Source organism: Mirounga angustirostris, unplaced genomic scaffold (assembly GCF_029215605.1).
Source record: "Mirounga angustirostris isolate CCGP_5_RB_7025 unplaced genomic scaffold, mMirAng1.0.hap1 SCAF_5, whole genome shotgun sequence".
Taxonomy (NCBI): domain Eukaryota; kingdom Metazoa; phylum Chordata; class Mammalia; order Carnivora; family Phocidae; genus Mirounga; species Mirounga angustirostris.
Genome location: NW_026991713.1, coordinates 159789656 through 159809776, shown reverse-complemented (window position 1 = coordinate 159809776; position 20121 = coordinate 159789656). Strand labels below are relative to the sequence as shown.

The following is a 20121-nucleotide window of genomic DNA, read 5'->3' as shown; positions in this document are numbered from 1 at the left end:
TGGTTTAAAATCTAATTTGTCTGATAGGAGGATTGCTACCCCAGCTTTCTTTTGAGGTCCATTCGCGTGATCAATGGATCTCTACCCCCTCACTTTCGATCTGGAGGTGTCTTTAGTTCTACAATGAGTCTCTTGTAGATAGCATATGGATGGGTCTTGCTTTTTTATGCAGTCGGATACCCTGTGTCTTTTTTTTTTTTTTAAATGATGACTTTTTTTTTGAAGATTTTATTTATTCATTTGAGACACAGAGATACAGGGAGAGAGAGAGAGAGCGAGAGAGAGCATGAGCAGGGAGAGAGGCAGAGGGAGAGGGGGAGAAGCAGGCTCCCCGCTGAGCCAGGAGCCCGATGCGGGGCTCGATCCCAGGACCCTGGGATCATGACCTGAGCCGAAGCCAGACGCTTAACCATCTGAGCCCCCCAGGCGCCCCTACCCTGTGTCTTTTGATTGGAGCATTTAGCCCATTTAGATTCCGAGTAACTATTGAGAGAGATGAGTTTAGTACCGTTGTATTACCTGTATAGTCCCTGTTTCTGTAGATCTTTTTCTTTCTGGTCCAGTGTTACTTTTGGGCTCTCTCTTGGCATAGAGGATCCCTTTTAGTATTTCTTTCTTTCTTTTTTTTTTTTTTAAGATTTTATTTATTTGACAGAGAGAGACACAGCGAGAGAGGGAACACAAGCAGGGGGAGTAGGAGAGGAAGAAGCAGGCTTCCCGCGGAGCAGGGAGCCCAGTGCGGGGCTCGATCCCAGGACCCTGGGATCATGACCTGATCTGAAGGCAGATGCTTAGCCGACTGAGCCACCCAAGCGTCCCCCCCTTTAGTATTTCTTGCAGGGCTCGTTTAGTGGTCCCATAGTCTTTCAGTTTCTATTTGTCCAGGAAGCCCTTTAGCTCTCCTTCCATTCTGAATGACAGCCTTGCTGGAGAAAGTATTCTTGGCTGTATGTTTTTCTCATTTAGTACCCTGAATAGATGATGTCAGCCCTTTCTGGCCTCCCAGATCTCTGTGGATAGGTCTGCTGCCAGCCTAATGTTCCTACCCGTCTAGGTTAGGAACCTCTTGTCTTGAGATGCTTTCCGGATTTTCTCTTTATTTCTGAAATTTGCAAGCTTCGCTACTGTATGTCAGGGTGCTGATATATTTTTATTGATTTGGAAACGGGTTCTCTCTACCTCTTGAACTTGTATGCCTGTATCCTTCCCCAGATTAGGAAAGTTCTCAGCTATGATTTGTTCATATATACCTTCTGTCCCTCTTTCTCTCTCTCTCTTTCTCCTCAGGGCCTGCAGTAACTCCTCAGCGGGGAGTCTGCTTGCTTCAGGATTTTTCTTTCCCTCTGCCCCTTCCCCCGCTCACTCTCTAAAATAAATAAATCTTTCAAAACAAAAGGAAGAGATCGAAGGAGGGAGGCAAGATGGTGGCACGGTAGGGGAGCTCGTTTCATCTGGTCCCTTGAATGTAGCTAGATAACTATCAAATCATCCTGGACACCTCTGAATTCAACCTGAGATGTAAGGAAGGAATTGCTGGAATTCTACTAATAGACAAGTGACCACTTTTTGCAAAGTAAGAGGTGCGGAGAAGTGAATCTGCGGGGATATATGGGAAGATCCTCTGCGGGGAGAGGGAGCCTGTGTAAGCCGGCCACAGGCAAGTGATACAGCCCCAGAGCGCAAAATCAGAACCTTTAGAAATCTTCTCCGCTAAGAGATAGCCCTGCCTGAAAGGTGCTCTGGTGGCAAGGTGGGGCAGCATCCAAGGTGGGACAGTGTGACCTCAGGATCCCTGGGGTCACAGGAAGAACAGGGGTGCTTGAGCCGGCAGAGTTCCCAGGCACTGGAGTGGGGAAACTGGTTAGGGTCAGGGAGCAGGGGGGGTTCTCAACTCAGTTTGCCATAAACCACGAACCACGGCTCATCTGGGTGACAGCTATTGTATGCGGGTCCTGCACAGGGCAGACAAGGCGGCGCCCCTCTGCCTTCTCCCAGGAGGATCGGTGCAGGCCCTCACCACAGGAGCCTGCAGACTTTGGCACACACAAAACTGAAGACCGCTTATCCCTGACAGTTTACTGAAGAGAGGGGACCTCGATCTTTTCGCTCCGGGCCTGGAAATCGGGGCGTGGCCATTTTTCTTTTCATCCTCTCAAGTGGCCCAGAGAGCCTTCGGGGAATAGAATCACATAGAGCAACTACAAGCAGTTTACACTGAGCCCGCCCCCCCCCCCCTGCAAGGGGCGGTACAACTCCCCCCAGGCCAAGACACCTGAGGGTCAGCACAGCAGGCCACTCCCCGAGCAAAGCAGCTGGAAGAACAGGGGAAGAAGTTTAGGAGCCCACAGGAGTGCAAAACTCCAGCACTAGGGGAAAACAGTAAATTGAATTCAAAGGTTATTTCATGATTCGTTTATCTTGCAGTTTAAAATTTTCCTTTTCTTTTTTTCTTCCCAACTAGTTTCTTATTTTATCAACTCTTTCATTTTAAGTCGTTTTTGATTGTCATTTTCTACATTTCCATTTTTTAGAGATAGTCTTCAGTTTTGCTTCCTTCTGCTACATTCAATTTTATGTCTGTATATATGTAACCTTGGTGATTTTACACTTCTGGGATTTAGTGTCTTTTAACAAACAGGCCAAAATACACCCAGGATTTCATGGAGGTTTGACCACCTGGGAGATAATATTCTCTCTTCTCCCACCCCCCAGCCACCCCCCACATTTCTTTTTTCTTCTCTTTTTTGGTTTCTGACCTCTTCGGATTTGACTAGTGTGTATTTGCTTGCGTCGTGGTTGATATTTTTTATGTTGCTCTCTTGTTCCTCCATTCTTCTCTGGGCAAAAGGAATAGAAGGAGGAATTCACAACAAAAGAAAGAACCGGAGGATGTACTCTCTGCCATAGATCTAATTGATATGGACACAATTGAGCTGAGCCTAAACCAAGAGTTGGCCGTTCAACTGACTGAGCCACCCAGCTGCCCCTCCATTTGGTTGAAATGGTAAAGACATTTATTAATTCACATGAGGGGCATTTATTAATTCACATTATCCGATGAGGGGCAGAGCAGGCTATAGGCCCACAGGGGCTTCGCATGGTTTTAGGGATGCAGTGTCCTTCCAGTACTTCTCCTTGTCCTAAGGCTGGTTCCCTCAACGGTTGTCAGAAGCCCTTCAGTGGTAATCTGGGCTTCAGCTCCCTGGTTTAGAACACTGAAAGTTTGGTTCCTTGTAGTGTAGACCGGGGAGAGTTTAGGCTACCATAGCATTTTCCAGGTTATAGTGTAGACCAGAAAGTGAAGGCTACTATAACATTTTCTAGGTTGTGGCTGTTGTGTTTCTTTGTTCCTGGTTTTCCCACTAGGACTTGCTTAAAGGGTGTGGAAGGACCGGTTCCTAATCCAGAGCCGGGGGAAATACTTAGGTAGTCGTTCGTGAGTTTTCCGGAACGATCCTGGATCTCCTTTCCTATGGACACAGAACTTCCGGTCGAGCAGAGTTCTCTGACTGGCTCTCACCCGTGGGTTTGCTGAGGGAATAAGTGGTGGCAGGTTTTCTAGGTGAGGGATGAGGTGAGGTTCTGTGCTGTCTAGGGTCTTGGGGAAGGAGGTAGGCGCACGAGTAAAGAAAGGGAAGAAATGGCTGCCGTGGGGACGGTGACGGGCCATGTGTGCGAGCACCAAGACGGATGGCTGAGTCTGCCGACATTTGTAATGGAGTACCAGACGTGCCTCTGTTGGCCTTTTGAGGTAGATGAGCTTTTAGGGATTCACTCTTCAAAAGAGGGAGTTCCAGTGTTCATTCTCTCCAGTGGCGAATGGAAGTGCTCATTTCCCAACATCCTCACCAGCACGGTGTATTAGAAACCTTTTCATCGTGGTTAATCTGATATGTGAAAGATGGTGTCTTCAGTAATGTTACTGTATAATTTTTTTTACCGATTTTCTTTCTTTATTTGACAGAGAGAGACACAGTGAGAGATGGAACACAAGCAGGCTTCCCGAGGAGCAGGGAGCCCGAAGCGGGGCTCGAACCCAGGACCCTGGGATCATGACCTGAGCCAAAGGCAGAGGCTTAACGACTGAGCCACCCGGGTGCCCCCGTCATTTTATTTTATATTCCTCTTATTTTGGGGGGTGAAGTTGAAGATCGTTTTTATATGTTTAAGAGCCATTTATATTATCTTTTACAGTGAACTGTCTGGTCAAGTAAGGAATTCCTTTCTTGACCTTAGTAAAATGATAGTAACACTGTTAGGCTCTGAAGTCCTTTCTATCAAGGCAGTGAAGGGATTTGAGATGGGAGGGTGACTTAGTCAGATTGAGAAAGTGACCAAATGACCACAGTCCTTGGGCATGCAGGGAATCCTCACCCTAAAGATGGAGCCTATGGGTAGATTCTGTAAGAAATGGAAAGAAAGTGCAAAGTGGTGGTTCCTGAGAATAAGGACATGGACCTTACTTGGAGCTGAGGGTGAACCCAGGCATCAGGGAGATGGGGCCAGGCCTGGCTAAGAGGCCTGAAATCCTCTCTCCCAGGCTCCTGAGGCAGCTTTCCTAACCAGGGCTACAGAGGTGGGAACCCAAGTTGGGGCCCTGGGAGCTAGACGCCCCAGGCAGGGTGTCAGCCGGCCTTCCTTCCTTCTTCCTCTGCATGGGCTGGCATCTCCAGACCGGACCCCCTAGGAGAGGGCTTCCCAGGCAACATGTGGTGAGCATCTTTAAAGTTTTGTTCCAATAATCTCTCTGTTGTGGACGATATTCTATAACATACATGAAAAATGATTTCCTAGAAAGATAAAATGCAAGAGACACATCAAATAGAAGCTCAAGTTATTTATGAGGAGAATCAATAGACGTAGAATTCCTATGTCACATTGCAGTAAGTTTCTAAATGCTACTGAAATTTTGTTCTTAAAGTAGTTATACTTTAAACAACAGGGCTTTAGAACAGATATTATCTTCCATTTCCCCCACTTAGAACAGATACTGTTTTCCATTTTCCCCCCTTTTATTCCTCATCGCCTTCACTCCAGCTCCCCAACCCACAGCTGAACCAGTCCATTTATTCGGCAACGTTTGCTCATGCCTTCCCCTCCCGCAGACGGTCTATGAGGCCACTTTATAAACAGGGGCTCTTACCCACACAGGATGGAGAGGAAGGGAACGTGGTGGAAATACGGCTTTTCTTTTCTTTTTTTTTTTTTTTTTTTGCTTTGACATTTATCTGCCCCATTTCCTGACCCCAGAATCTTATTTTCGTCATGATCTCGCATTGTTGAGTTTTCACAGAGTCTTGAGAGGCTTACACCTAACCAAGAGAAAGTACATTTCCAAGAGGAACATTTAGATCTGATTTTTCATGTAAAACCCTTGTCTTTCTTATGTAAAATTATGGGACTTTTTTTTTTTTTAAGATGGTTAATTCCACCATCAAGTAGATTGTACTTACTTGAGTTCAAACAGCTTTTTAAAAAAAAAAAACTGGGTGTTACACGCAAATCATGAATCATGGAACGCTGTATCAAAAACTACTGAAGCACTATATGGTGATTAACATAACCGAAAACAAAAAACAAGAGAATGTGAAAGTCACTCTTTCTCCCATGAAGTCCACAGATAAACCGCTGACCCCAAAGAAGAGCAGAAGAGTCCTCATTGGCTCTTCTCCTGGGCTGGGCTCTGCAGGGATGATTTCCAACCTGACTGAGCGATAGCTTGTCTCTGTCTCTCGGGATATTTTGCTCGAGTCCATGGCATCAGCCAGCTGCTGAAGGCATTTCTACGGAAGACAGAATGTCATTATCAAATTCTAAATCTTGGGGCTGGGGTAGATACCACCTTCTGGAGATTAAAGGTAAATGAAAATTCCCCTTCTTCTTTCCCGAATTGTTTCATTCGTGAAGGTGCCCGCCTGGTTCAAAAATGTTAAAAATATATTCAGAAGGAATGCAGTGACTGCCTGTCTCGCGCCCCTGTCCCCAGCTGCTTGCACCTGCTGCCACCCTCAGCCACATACGTGATGTCCCCAGGGCCTCGCTGAAGGATAGGTGCCTGGCTTCCCATCCTTTGCTGTTGCAACAGGGGTTATGATAAAAAAAAGTCCTTGTAGACATGTCCTCAGCACGTGTGGAAGAGCCCTGCCAGTGGAATTGTGAGACCCAGAGCCCCTGCATCTGCCATATTGACGATAAGGAAGAGGTTTCCTTTTTTATTATGTTATGTTACTCACCATTCATTACACCATTAGTTTTTGATGTAGCGTTCCGTGATTCATTGTTTGTGCATCACACCCAGTGCTCCGTGCAGAACGTGCCTTCCCCAATATCCATCACCAGGCTACACCATCCTCTCACCTCGCTCTCCTCTAGAACCCTCAGTTTGTTTTTCAGAGTCCATAGTCTCTCATGGTTCATCTCCCCCTCCCATTTCCCCACCTTCATTCTTCCCCTCCTGCTATCTTCTTTTTTTTTTTAACATATAATGTATTATTTCTTTCAGACGTACAGATCTGTGATGCAACAGTCTTACACAATTCACAGCGCTCACCATAGCACATACCCTCCCCAATGCCTTATCACCCAGCCACCCCATCCCTCCCACCCCCCACCACTCCAGCAACCCTGAGTTTGTTTCCTGAGATTAAGAATTCTTCGTATCAGTGAGGTCATACGATACATGTCTTTCTCTGATTGACTGATTTCGCTCAGCATAACACCCTCCAGTTCCATCCATGTCTGATAACGATGATTTTATGGTCGTCATGACAGTGTCCTCGGTACGGTTTGAGGATGTGCAAGGCTGGGTGATGGTGATATGAAACAAAGGCCTTTTGTAGCTGTTCCCTGATTTGGTCCCTCACCTGCTCTGTTAGGGGGCAAGAACAGGTGTATGTAACTACGCTCATTGACGGGAAAGGCGACGGGTCTGGTTAGTGGCAGAACCAGGACAATAGGACTGCAGCTCCTGCAAGTCCGGGTTCCTTCCCTGTTCTCTACACAGGGCCTTGTGCTTGTTCAGGGGAATCTTTGCGGTCTGTCGATTCACGGTGTGTGTGTACCTCAGGCCCCACGTCTGTGTCCCGTGTCATAAGTCATAAAGGCACAGCCACGGCGCTTACTAGGGCAGGTCCTGCTGGGAGAGTCTCCCGTGTATGTATTTCCTCAGGAATCCTCACAACCCCGTGAGGTGCTATCACTTTCTCTACTGTGCAGACGAGGAACGCTTGGCCCGGGGAGGTGAGTGACTTCCAGCGCCTCACAGCAGACACGTGGTGGAGCTGGGATCGGAAGCCCATTCCCCGGCTCCAGAGTGCCGGCCCTTTCCCCCCACCGTGCTCTCCTCTCACAGAAAAAGTAGTAGTACCACAAGCTGGTGCTCGCCCTCACAGTGTGGGGTGCTTTGTGATATTTGCTCTTGTATCCTATTTGATCCCCTAAATGCTGGTTCCCCCCCCGCCCCCCCCCACAGTGGTTTCCTGACCCTCCCTAATCTGTCTCAGTCTGGGTTTTGGAAAAGTCTGTTAGGTTCTACTTCCCCAGCACCTCTCAGTGCGTCCCCACCTCTCAGTGTCCATCCCCGTGGCGGCTGCCCCAGTTCAGGCTCCCCATGACTTCTTCCCTGGACCTTCTTCCTGGATGGCTGTGAGATCCTCCTAACTTTTGTCCTCCGTCCGTTCTCCATGCGGAGACCAAAGTCACCTAAAAAATACATTTCTGACCATAGTGTTCGTAATTTAAGGCGCTAAGTCCACCTTTGCTGTTTGGGGCCTAGTGTTCAGTCCATGAAGATGGTCGGTCAATGTATGAGGGAATGCAGAATTAGAAAACGTACTGTGTATTTGTCCTCAGGATGAAGATCTTCTCCCAGGTAAGTATTCTGAGGTCGACTTTCCAATGATAGTCACGAGAAAGCCGCACAGCACCACGGAACCTCACTGTGGGGTTGCTCACAAGGTCCTCGATCTTGGGACGAGCACGTGGCCCTGCAATGCTCTATGAATGGAGAACACACAGGATGGACGTGCCATGCACACACGTGCTTTGGTCAGACTGAACTCCCCTTTTGACCCCACTATTGGGGAAAAAAAGAAGCAAAAGCTGTGGAAAACTCACACTTTCATATGTCTGCCAGCCTAAAGAGTAGGTCCAGTACAGCCACCTGCCCCAAAGACGTTGAAAGATGTGCCCCAGATAACGGGGCACATGACAGTCACCTGCAGGAGCTCTCAGAACCACCCGTCGTTCCTGTTGCAGCAGCCTGATGGTCTACCAATTCCGGTCTGTTCTGTCATTTCATAATCGATCATGTTTCCTGTCAAGCATTAAAGCAGCCCCAAAGAAACCTGGAGAAGAATCGGCTCCCAAATCCAAAGGGAGAAAGGCTTTTTCAAAAGCTATTCAAAATTAAACTAAAAGTCGTCCCAAGGCGTTTCCACAATTCTTTCCTCGCAGTTCCCAATTTCTCAATGTCAAGGTCTTGGGCAGTCCGGTCCACAGGGGCCCGGCTTTGGAGACAGCGGCACCTCTACAGTGCCTGGATGGACGCCCGAACCTCGTAGGCGGATCCGATGGGCTCTGATGGCCCCTTACTTATTTAGTGCCATGAGGCACTGGGAGGTGGAGGGTCTGCAGCGGCGGGGCGACCCGGAAAGCCTGAGGCCATCGCCCGCAGAGCACAGCGTCCGCTCGGCCTGGGGCTCACTGGTTCCCGGAGTTTTCAGCCAGGGCAAAGCCCGGGGGAGGGCAGGGGAAGGCTCGGGTCCAGTGCGCCCAGGGCGATGCTGGGTGGGGCCTGGACAGAGGGCGACGGGGACAGCCGACCCACCCAGCTGCTCCCCAGGGGCTCGGGCAGCGGCACCGAGCCGGGCTCCAGGTCTTGGCGTGGCGCAGCCCCAGGCCCAGACCCCGAGGCCTGATGTGGGGCGGCGGCAAGGGACAGAGCGCGCGACCAGGAGAGCAGCCGGCCCTCCCGCGCCCGAGCCTGGTCTGGGCTCCTGCCGATCCGGATCGACGCGCTCGCCTGCCCACGGTCTGGTTGGTCAGCTGCTTCATGCAGCTGGATTGCTTCTTGCTGGCGGCGGCGGCGGGGGCCGGCACGGCCAGGGCCGGGCAGCTCGAGGAATCGCCCGGGGGGAGGGGGGCCGACGTCGCTTCATGTCCACCCGAGGCGGCAGTGGAAGCGGCTGTGGGCCCGGCGCCCCCCCCTCGCCGCCTCTCATCCAGTGGCGCGGCAGGTCGGGGCCTTGGGAGGCCAGACCCGGGACGCGGTACCCAGCCCGTCCTCCACCCAGGGCGGGAACCCCGGGGCCGCCCTGTGCAGGGCCCGGAGGCCCCCTCTCGGGCACCGCCACCGCCGCCCGCGACCCCCTGCCGGGTCCAGCCGCACACCTCCGCGAGGCAGCGGATGCGCGCAGCGCACGGAGCCACCGGTGAACCGCCAAACCCCGGTGTGGGACGCACTGTCCCCGCAGAGCTGGCAGGGCACGGAAGGACGGAACACTCTGGAGCCTCTGGAGGCTGGAAATGCCCAAAGTCTCCTTGAGGGCCGTGCCTCTGCGCAGGTGTAGATATTTGTCAAATGCACCTAGGATCTGCTCTCCTAGGTGAATGGATGCATTGCATGCATTGCATGCATTGCATGCATTTCCTGGGGGAAAGTCCAGGGCCAGATGCATTTTCTGTGGGCGGGCACCTGGGGGCAGTCAGGCAGGAGCACTCGCTAGGGGCCCACCCAGGACAGCCAGGAAGCAGGGGGAACAGGGGAAGGGGCCCAGCCCTGCGTGGGAAGTCGTGGGGCTGAGCGTCTGGGACCGGGACCGGTGGCCAGAGTCGGCCCTGGGAAGGCCCAAGGTCTCGGGCTTTCCTAGCAACGTGGCCTGCGCAGGGGAGGCGCGTGCCGGGCCCGCGCAGGCGTTGCCTAGAAACGCCTGTTGTCTTCTGATTCTTAGCCTGGCGCAAGCAGGCGTTCTGGGACACTTGGCGGGGTAGTCCGACTGCGCTGGACGCTTTTCCACAGCGGACCGCGACAGTTATATGACCCGCGAAGATGTGCTCCTGGGTTGGTGGCCTGGGCTCTGGCCTAGGCCATTCCCAGGGAGGAGTGGATGGCAGTGAGACTTCCTTGACCGGCTCCAACTCGGATCTCACCATGGACTTTGGTGATGTCATATCATCTCAGACAGAAATCAATAGACTCCTCAATGAGATCCAAAGACTGGAGGCTGATCTTACACTTTGGAAACATTTGTCCAAGGGACCGAATAGCTCAGACTCCAATGCCATCTGGAAACTGAAGAGCACCATCAGGGACCTAGAAGAGAGGCGGATGAGGGAGATCGAGGAACATCAACTCGGAGTTGCGATACTGCACAGTGTCCATCAAGAAAAACTGGCCGACATCACTGACAGGCACCGCAAACAACTCCTCGAGTATGAAAGACGGATAGAAGACCTGCAACATCAAGAGTCTGCCAGTCATGGGAAAGATGACTTACTTCAAGAAAGGGAAACTGAGCTTAGAAGGTTGAAGCAACAACTTGCAGAAATGGAGCGGCTGAATGACCGTTTAAACAACGTTGCTTCTGATCTCAGAGCAGAAAACCAAAAGTTGGTTTTGGCGCTCCAGGATGTAAGACATCAGCTGGAAGAATCTATTCTCCGGAACAACGAGGATTCTCTGGAAAACAACACTGCTGTGAGGGCTTTAAAAATAGAAAAAGGACGGTTAATAGCAAAATTGGCTCGGGCGGAAAAGAAGCTGTTGGAGGAAACAAACAAGGATGAGCAAACTATCAAAGAATTGTCCCCTTTAGAGCATGTGCATTGCATTCAACACAGTCAAGAGAAAGACCTGGAAATAGTACACCTCAAAAAGAGGATCGAGCAGATGGACGCCGACCATACAGAAACGAAGGAAATGCTGTCCTCTGCTCTGGAGGAGCAGAAGCGATTGACACAACTCGTTAAAGAGAAAGAGATGTATATTGAAGAACTTACAGGAAGTCCAGAGCTTCAGGAGGAATTCGGTCAGTCTACCCAAACCTTCAGAAGTAATGACATTTCCCAGCCATCCGTGGAGGACAAAGACAGGTGTCTCCCATCCGTGACAGGCGAAAATCCTCATCTGAGAGAAGAACTGGAGAGCCTAGGACAACAGAGTCGCTCTGTTCCTGCGCTCGACCCTAAAATCCTAGACGAGATCGTAGAACTGGAGTGTGAGGTGTTTCAACTCCAGGAGTTAAAGGATGATCTCGAGGAGGAAATCAGAGAGCAGCAGAAGATCATTCACAACCAGCAGCAGGGGAAGATAGGACTGCTTCATTCTTTACAAGAGCAGAAGCAGAAAGTGGAGCAGCTCCAATACCAGCAGGAGCAGATGAATATTGAACACGCTCAGCTCCTTTCAGCGAAAGACGAGGAGATTCAGCATTTGCAGGACACGATAGACCAAATGAAAGCCCGGTTGCCTGACAAAAGCCAGCACATTCCGACAGAAGACTGTGATGATGTGGAAGTCCCAACCAGTCAGCCTCTTCCCAGACAAAACGCAAGTGAAAAGCTTGATTCACGTGAAGCCGAAACTCAAATATCAGTCCTAGGAATCAAAGAACACGAACTGGAGATGAAGCTTCTAACTGAACAGAACATCCGACTGACGGAACAGATCGATCGGCTCTCCAAAGAGGAGATTGGTAAACTAACTCAGATTATCCAGCAGAAAGACTTGGAGATTCAGGGTCTTTCCAGCAGGATCTCTGCGGCTTCTCACAGCCAGAACCGGGACGTGGAGCGACTTCAGCGGCAATTGCAAGAGTACGCTTGGAAAAGCGAACAGGTCTTGGCGGTCTTAAATGAGAAAACGAGGGAGAACAGCAATCTGAGGACAGAGTATGACAAAATGGCGGATAGGATGGCTGCCACAGAAGCAGACCTCCGGCGGATGCAAGAGGAAAATCAAAAACTGTCCACTAGAATGGACAGTAGTGGTCAGGAGATGTTTAGAGAAACGATTCAGAATTTATCACACATCGTTCGAGAAAAAGACCTCGAAGTGGATGCGTTAAGTCAGAAATGTCAGACTTTATTGACACTCCTGCAACCCTCCAGCCCTGGTAATGAGGTTCGAGGCGTTCATATGGATCAGTTCAAGCAGCTTCTACAGGAACGGGACACATTAAAACAGCGAGTGAAGATCATGGAAGAGTGGAAACAGCAGGTGATGACCACAGTCCAAAATATGAAGCGTGAGTCACCCCAGCTTGAGAGAGAGCTGGCACAACTCCAGGCGCGGGCTTTCACCAGCAGCGAGAAGGATTCTGAACTACCGACGACCTCTAGTGACCTGATGCAGACGTACAAAGGCAATGAAATAAAATTACAACATTTAGAGAAGGAACTGGCACAAATTCAGCTCAGCATCGGGGAGCTTTGCAATGCCAAGGATCTCCTTCTAGGGAAACTGGACGTGATTTTCCTCGAGCCCTCCCCCGACTGCTCAGAGTCAGCGGACTCTCTGGAGCCCGTGAAATCTGACAGAGTGGGTGAGGCTTCTGAGTTGCTCCAAGTGGAGGTAGAAGAGCTGAGAAAATCAATGCAAGAAAAAGATAGGATGATTCGAACCCTCCAGGAAGATAAGCAGAGATGGACTGATTCAGTGGCTGCCACGTGGGAAGGAGAAGGCCCAGAACAGGAACACAGGGATTCCGACATCGAGCAGCTGAAGGAGAAACAGGCCGTTCTACAAAACTTCATTCGGGATCAGGAGCTCCGAATCCAAGCGAAAAGTGAGGACTTGCTTTCTTTGCAGGAGAACTTCCGTAGCCAAGTGAGTGAAAATGAACTTTTGAGGCAGACGGTCACCAATCTGAAGGAGAGAATAGCAGAGTTGGAAATGGATGTGTGTCAACCGAGAGAGGAAAATGCAAAAGTCGAGGAAAACTCTCGAGAAAAGGCAGTGGGAGATGAGGCATTGCAAGAGACAGATAGGCTGCTTTCAGTGATGCGGAGAGAGGAGGAATCCCAGGGTGCTGCGATGAAAGAGAAGGCACTTGCTTTGGAGCAACTATCGCAAGAGAGAGAAGAGCACGAGACCGGGGTATTGAACCGGCCGGTCAGTGCAGTTCCATCAATGCAGGGAAAGACAGTTCTGTGCCAACAGGGGAGAGATGAAGTCCTGTTGGCCCTGACACAGAAACAAATGGAAACCTGTGCCCTCCAGAAGGAGGTTTGCCATTTACGTGAGAGCGAATTACGCCTAACCCAGGAGCTGGAGAGACGGCGACACCTCGCTCTAGAAGCCGAAGACGCTCATCGCCGGGAAGCTCTGGCCTCAGAAGACAAAGTGGCTCAACTCAGGAAGGAAGTGACGGTCTTGCAGGGAAGACTCGTTTTGTCTTCCACTGCCATGGAAAATGCCAGCCGAGGAGCCAGTCTGCAGGTAGAGTCGCTGCAGGAGCAACTGCACGTGGTGACCCAGCAGAAAGAGGACACTGCGCTCCAGCTTGCTGCCTCGCAGGAAGAAGGAAGGCAGTATGGTCACATCCTAGCTGACCTCAAGTTGGAACTCGCCGAATGGATGGAAAAGGCAGACAGCCTCGAAGGAAAACTGAAGTCATTGCAGGGACGATTACATAAAACAAATGCTGACTTGGAGCTGAAGGAAGACCAACTCCAAGAATTCCAGAAACAGAATGAGGTCCAGCAGGAAATCCTGGAGGACACACAGAAGAAACTGATGAACTTAGTCAGTAAGTCCGAAGGAATGGTGGACAAAACCCTACTAAGGAGACTCTTCCTGGGATCTTTCCAAGCCCCTGACGCTGAACGGCAGGAAGCCTTAAGGTTGATGGGAAGCATGCTGGGGATCCGAGAAGACCAGATGCGGCAGCTGTTCAGTGAAGGGCCAGGTGGTGGTACCAGCTGGATGAGTCGGGGGCCTGGATCCAAAAGCGCCCCCAACACACGTGTGAAGCCAAATCACCGACCTATGGCCAAGAATTCTTTTTCAGGGCTTTTCGTCCAGTTTCTAGAAGCGGAATCTCATTCAGCTTTGCCACCACCAAAGCCCTCTGCTCATGACGTGAAGCCCCCAGATCCCGGAGGAAGGGGAAAACTGGCTATGAAACAAGGCCCAGCACGTCTGAACACTACCCTAGCATCCACATCCCGGAAAAAAGATGTGAAGCCCCGCACCACAACGGTGTCTCTTATTACCCCACCTGGACCGGAAGCGGATGGATCGGAGCACCTTCTTCTAAATGCCGTCACTGATGCTTTGCCCACGTACGCACCCCAAATACTGTCACCTGCGGAGAAGGTTGGAATGGCGGCCAAAGGCCTCTCAAAGAAATAGAGGATTCTCAAGCCAGAGATGAGACAGTGCTCGGAAGACCCCAAGTCACTCTGTGTGTTTACCTAATCCCAAAATGTCCTTTTGCAAAACGTAATATATTTGCAGTCTTGCTTTCAGCTTAATAAAAATATTCTTTTATGAGTTAACAAAAAAAGGCATCTTTTAATGACTGCAGAGGTATTCACCAAACTGAAAATGGTGGGTATTTCTTATGAGAGTAGACACTGGTGGGGTTGGGGGCTGCGGTCAATGGTACTTCCAGTATTGTTTGTAATGCTTTGATGTTTTCATAAGGAGCATGTATATACATATACCTTTGGTAAGGAAAACATCCACTCGTTTTAATGTTCCCAACTTATCAAATACATGAGCACCCACGCCTTGTTGGAGAAACTGGGTGTATAGCATGAAAGTTTAAGATGAATACATTTTTTTAAAAAATGCGAGTTTGATTTTCCCAGTTATGTCCCATTTCTCTTTCTCCTTTTTTATTTTTAATTGTTTTTTCCATTTCATTTTATGTTGCCTGGGAATCTACTTCATGGGTAACCTGATTTATCTCAGGCCTTTAGAAATATATGTATATTTGTCTTTTTGGGCGTATAGTATTCTATGACTTGCTTTTAAAAAAAAAAATCACTCTGCCTTCGAGATCTTTACAAATGTGAATGAATTCCAATTCATTCTTTAAAAGGAAATGCAGGCCTTTGTGGATATACCCTAAATTACCGAACTAGCTCCTACTGATCAGTATTTAATCGGTTTTTACTTCAAATGTCCATGGTCAACTCCCTTGTTCCTTTCCTCAGAAGCCACTCCAAATCTTCGTTTGCAGTGCCAGGCTCATTACTCCACTATACTCTGGAAACCATCCACTCAAACTTCTTTTCTTCTCCTTCTCCTTCTCCTTCTCCTTCTCCTCCTTCTCCTTCTCCTTCTCCTTCTCCTTCTCCTTCTCCTTCTTCTCCTTCTCCTTCTCCTTCTCCTTCTTCTTCCTTCTCCCTCTTCTTCTTCTTCTTCTTCTTCTTCTTCTTCTTCTTCTTCTTCTTCTTCTTCTTCTTCTTCTTCTTCTTTTTAACGATTTTATTTATTTATTTGACAGAGCAGGAGAGCACAGGCAGGGCGGGTGGCAGAGGGCGAAGGAGAAGCAGGCCCCTTGCTGAGCAGGGAGCCTGATGTGGTGCTTGATTCCCGGGTCACTGAGATCATGACCTGAACCAAAGGCAGACGCTAAACTGACTGAGCCACCCAGGCGCCTCCCATTCAGACTTCTTGAAAGATCTCATTCCATTAATTTTCCATTGTGCTGTATCTTCAGCCTGCCAAATATCTTAAATCCTTCCCTCCCTTTCTGTTGCCAGTGCTCTGGTTCACCCATTCCTGTCTCTTGCACAGACTAGTGCAGTAGACTGCCTACTGATCTTGCTGGTTCCACACTCGGCCTCCTTTGAATCCATTCTCCATGCTGCTGTCAGGGCGAACTGAGACGAAAATCTGATGTCACTTCCCTGCTGCCATTATTTGTGGGTTCCCTCATTGCTTGGAGTTCGACCTTTAGGAGACCATCCAAGCCCTTGCTTTTGCAGCCTTCCCTCCTGCGCATCATTCACATACAGGCTGCCCTTTAGCCGCAGGGAATTCTTACAAGCCCCCAATAGATTCTTATCCAAAGAACTTCAAGTGCATGAGCCTCATCGTTGTGCCTTGCCAAAGGTACAAAGCAGAAGGATTTCATTTTTCTCCTCTTCACCCGTTGGTAAAGGGAGTGATTCCCACCCTAAAGTTATGGGATGTCCGGATGCTGAACAGATGAGCTCGACACTAATTTATTACCCATGTCTACTCGTGGCCCACACCATGCAGGGCCACAAGGGGGTTTTACCTGGGAGCAGAATGAAGAAGGGCTTTGGGGCGGGGGCAGACCTTGTAGTAACAAGAGAGTGACGGTGAGCCCTACTTCCTGCAGGAGGGCATGACTGGCTTGCTGGATAATTGCACACGCTGTCAGGGAAATGGACCTTACTCCTTGGGGAGAAACTGTGCCTGGTCCCTGGGATAAAGAAGGTCGTTTGGCCAGGAGACCTGATCTGTGGGAGCAGAGGGGGAAGGGAACTTTGGGTGAGACCGAGGCCATTGGAGGCCCTCTGATGTTCCCTGATACTAAGACAACACTTCCTATTGAATCTTAATCTCAGGCTTTCCATCACAGTGGACTCTGATATCTAGACATCAATTTCAACCTGGGACTGAGACTTTTAAGGAGTAGGACAGGTGCTTCTCTAGGAAGTGAAATTGTCACGTGAACAAGAGGGGGAGTTGGTCTTCAAAACCAAAATGTATCAACGGTCATTGATGGTCACTCAGTTGATCCCAAGGGAATCCTTAGGTAGCCAAGGGGTAGAAGGAAAGGCTGACGTCCTCCAGCACCATGGAATCTGGCAATGGACTGTGGATAGAAGCAGCCACCCCCACCTGCAGGTTGGATATGCAGACTTTGGCTTCAGCCTGTAGCAAGAAGGCCTTGGTAACTACATTAAGCTGGTGGGGGTATCATGACCCGAGGCAGAGCAGACAGCGGGATATGAAGGCTCAGAGTCTGTAAGAGACTCCGTTTCCAGGAGAGCCCAGTGCATGGTCAGCAATTGCTGCTTTCATGGTCTATAACCCAGGGCCAAGGAGGGCCATTTCTTGCATTGGGAGTCCATGGACGATTCCAGTGACTCCAGGAAGCTGGAGAGGTAGTTGCTAAAGCCTTTTTACTTAGGGCACTAACGGGTGATTTTTTTTTTTTTTTTTAAGATTTTATTTATGTATTTGAGAGACAGTTGGAGCTGGAGGAGGAGGTCAAAGGGAGTGGGAGAAGAAGCAGGCTCCCCACTGAACAGGGAGTTCCCTGCCAGGCTGGATCTCAGGACCCTGAGATCATGACTTGAGCCAAAGGCCGACGCTTCACCAACTGAGCCAGCCAGTCGCCCCCTCACAGTTGTTTTGGACAGATCCTAGAGCCTTTTGTTGAGGGGAGCCCCACCCAGCGTGGGCTCAGTGACAAGTAGCAGCCTAAATGGGCTTATGTAAAATTTATAAACAAGGAATATGTTGCCTCTAGAACCAAAAAAAAAAAAAAAAAAATACTGACAGAATTTGGACTTGTATGTCCTTCCTTGTTTGTAAGGATTTTATTTGGTTACTTGAAAGAGCACGAGAGTGAGAGCACAAGGGGCTGGTAGGGGCAGAGGGAGAGGGAGAAGCAGGCTTCCCAGTGAGCAGGGAGCCTGATGCGCGGCTTGTTCCCAGGACCCTGGGTTCATGACCTGAGCCGAAGGCAGACGCTTAATGGACTGAGCCACTCAGTCGCCCCTGCACCTGCATGTCCTTAACAAGTGTGTCAAACAAATGTCCTCACAGTAGGTAGTCGTAAATGTGATGTCATACCTATGTCCCTGGAGAAGGACGGGTGCAGTAAGATCCTGCCCACAAAGATGTCTGTGATAGCAGAGAGGTTTGGGTGCCCTGTGCTTAACAAGGTAAAATGTGTCCCCTTCAAAGTCAAGGCACATTTGACCGAGAGGATGTTGAAATACGCATGGAACAGAACATATTGGCCAAATCTATATTAGCAAAATATTCCCCATCCTTAAATTTGTTGGGCTCCCTTGTGTTTTTTTTTAAAGATTTTATTTCTTTATTTTAAAGAGAGAGACACCTAGTGCACGAGCCCAGTTGGGGCGGGGGGGGCGGAGGGAAGGGCCGAGTGAGCGATTCCCAAGCTGACTCCACCCTGAGCACGGAGCCTAACATGGAGCTGGATCCTATGAACCTGAGACCATGACTTGAGAAGAAAGCGTAGCCCACTGAGCCACCCAGGTGGCCCTAGGGGTCTCAGAGGTTTTCAGGGGACCAGGATTTATTTTAATCAGGTATGATAAGTTAGGAAGATATAGAAGTAACTGTCACAATGGAAGAAGTTTTGTAGATTTAGAGGCCCCAAGAAAGGAGGTTCTGAGAGCCTTGCAGGGCCACCTGGGGAAGCACCAGGATTGGTCAGGAGAAAGAGGGAGTGAAGGGAAAATGTGGGCAAGACCCTTTATTGTGGTTTCCATGGGAAGGGACAGGTGAGGCAGGATAAGCACGTTTAAGACTGGCTAGTTTGAGTAATTTCAGGGGGCTCCAGGCCAGAGTGGTGTCTGCAGGAGTCTGTCCCGCCCTTGCGGTGATCAGGGAGGCCATAGTGGCCCAGAGCTGCTTAAGATGAGGTGGTTGGCAGTAAGGGTTCTGTACCGGTTGGTTTGGATGTGAAAGGTATGCTCCCAGGCCAGTTGTGGACTTTTTCTAAGAATTAACTAAGCCTGCCAGGGACAGTCCCTCCAAAGTCAGCAAGTCTGAGATGTCAAAGCATTAAATACAGAAGCTAGAAAATACGGTTATTTTACTAGGTACAAGCATAATTGGAGCCCTGGTATCGAATCCATGAAGGTTACCCAACTGGTACATCTTAGCAGACATTAACGTTAATTCAGAACCTATGTTTTAGAGGGCCAAAAGCCAGTTGACCTCATTTTATCTTTTGCCATATAAATTATCTTAGTAAATTTGGATTTCTTTTTTTTTTTTTTTTTTTTTTTTACGGTTTATTCATTCATTTGAGAGAGAGACAGCAAGCAGGTGTGAAAGAGCAGGAACCAGGGGGAGCTGCAGGCAGAGGCAGAGGGAGAAGCCGACTGACTCCCCTCCAAGCAGGGAGCCTCTCATGGGGCTCAATCCCAGGTCCCCGGGATCACGGCTGGAGCCGAAGTCGGACGCCTAAGCATCCGAACCACCCAGGCGCCCCTGTGAATTTTGGATTTCCAGTTGGGTCAAATTGTGAACCTATGTCGAATTAATTTGGGGGGGTTCCTCTTCCTGTATCCAGTTTTCTTTCTTCCATTCCTCCTTTTCTTGGGTTTGTTTGGTCCTGGATATATGCTTGGGTTAGGGAGTGTCTTTTTACCCTGTTCATCTTTCTCCGTTTTTTCTTCCAGAGAGTCTCCAATCAGCATCATTAGGGTTGGAGCCTCTGTCGTGGCAATGGTCGTATGGTTTCAGGTGTCCTGGCGTAAGTCAGGGTGTGAATTGATACCCTCACTGTGCCACAGGGGTGCCACGGATGTTTCCCCCACGACCCTGAGGATGGCGATCTTGTGCCAAACAGGTTTAGGCAGTGGGGTGGTAAGTGAAAGAGCACAGGACCCACAGCGCAGACGTTGATAAAGCCAAAGCATCTTCTGCTACAGCCCTACCTTCTCTCAGTGTGGACGGCTTCCCCTCCCCCCTTTTCCCACTCTACCGATTCCCTCAGGAGACTATTTCATTTCTAGCCCCATAAAGTCATGGGTTTTTGTTTCTGTCTCCAGCTATTCAGACGTGGTGCACATGTTCTGGGTGTTTATGGGGAAAGGGAGCTGGGTGGGTCGGCCCCACAGATGACTGTCCTCTTCCTGCGGGCATGCCAGTCCATCTCCCCAGTGTTGGAGTCCACAGCCAGGAAGGTCATTTTGTCCATGGCCAGAGTGGGAGCCTCAAGGCCCTGGATCCAGAGATGAGTCCCTGGACGCGCTGGGAAGCAACAACACTAAGAGAAAGCAAGTGTGTGGAGGAGGGGTTTTGCACTGGGAGAGAGGTGGAGCACCAAACGGCCGACCCTCCACTTTTGTGTTTCTCATCAGCTCCTGGGCCCTGGGCTGCCATGGATGTGCGCCTCCAAACCCTGAGGGCTCCGGGGGACACACGGT

At 49.7% G+C, this 20121-nt stretch overlaps 1 protein-coding gene across 6 annotated transcripts in view; it reads left to right on the top strand.

Moving 5' to 3' along the window:
- The window catches only part of LOC135364285 (thyroid receptor-interacting protein 11-like), a 38212-nt gene extending 23006 nt beyond the window's left edge, over nt 1-15206 (top strand). For 3 of the 6 annotated variants that reach the window (XM_064590272.1, XM_064590271.1, XM_064590269.1), the window contains 2 exons: nt 2849-3004; nt 3965-15206. In XM_064590272.1, coding sequence (XP_064446342.1) covers nt 10049-14353 — 4305 coding nt within the window. In that variant the 5' untranslated portion in view covers nt 2849-3004; nt 3965-10048 and the 3' untranslated portion in view covers nt 14354-15206. The remainder of the gene's footprint in view (nt 1-2848; nt 3005-3964) is intronic. The other 3 variants (XM_064590273.1, XM_064590270.1, XM_064590268.1) reach the window with 2 other exon arrangements.
- Nucleotides 15207-20121: the final 4915 nt, after the last annotated feature.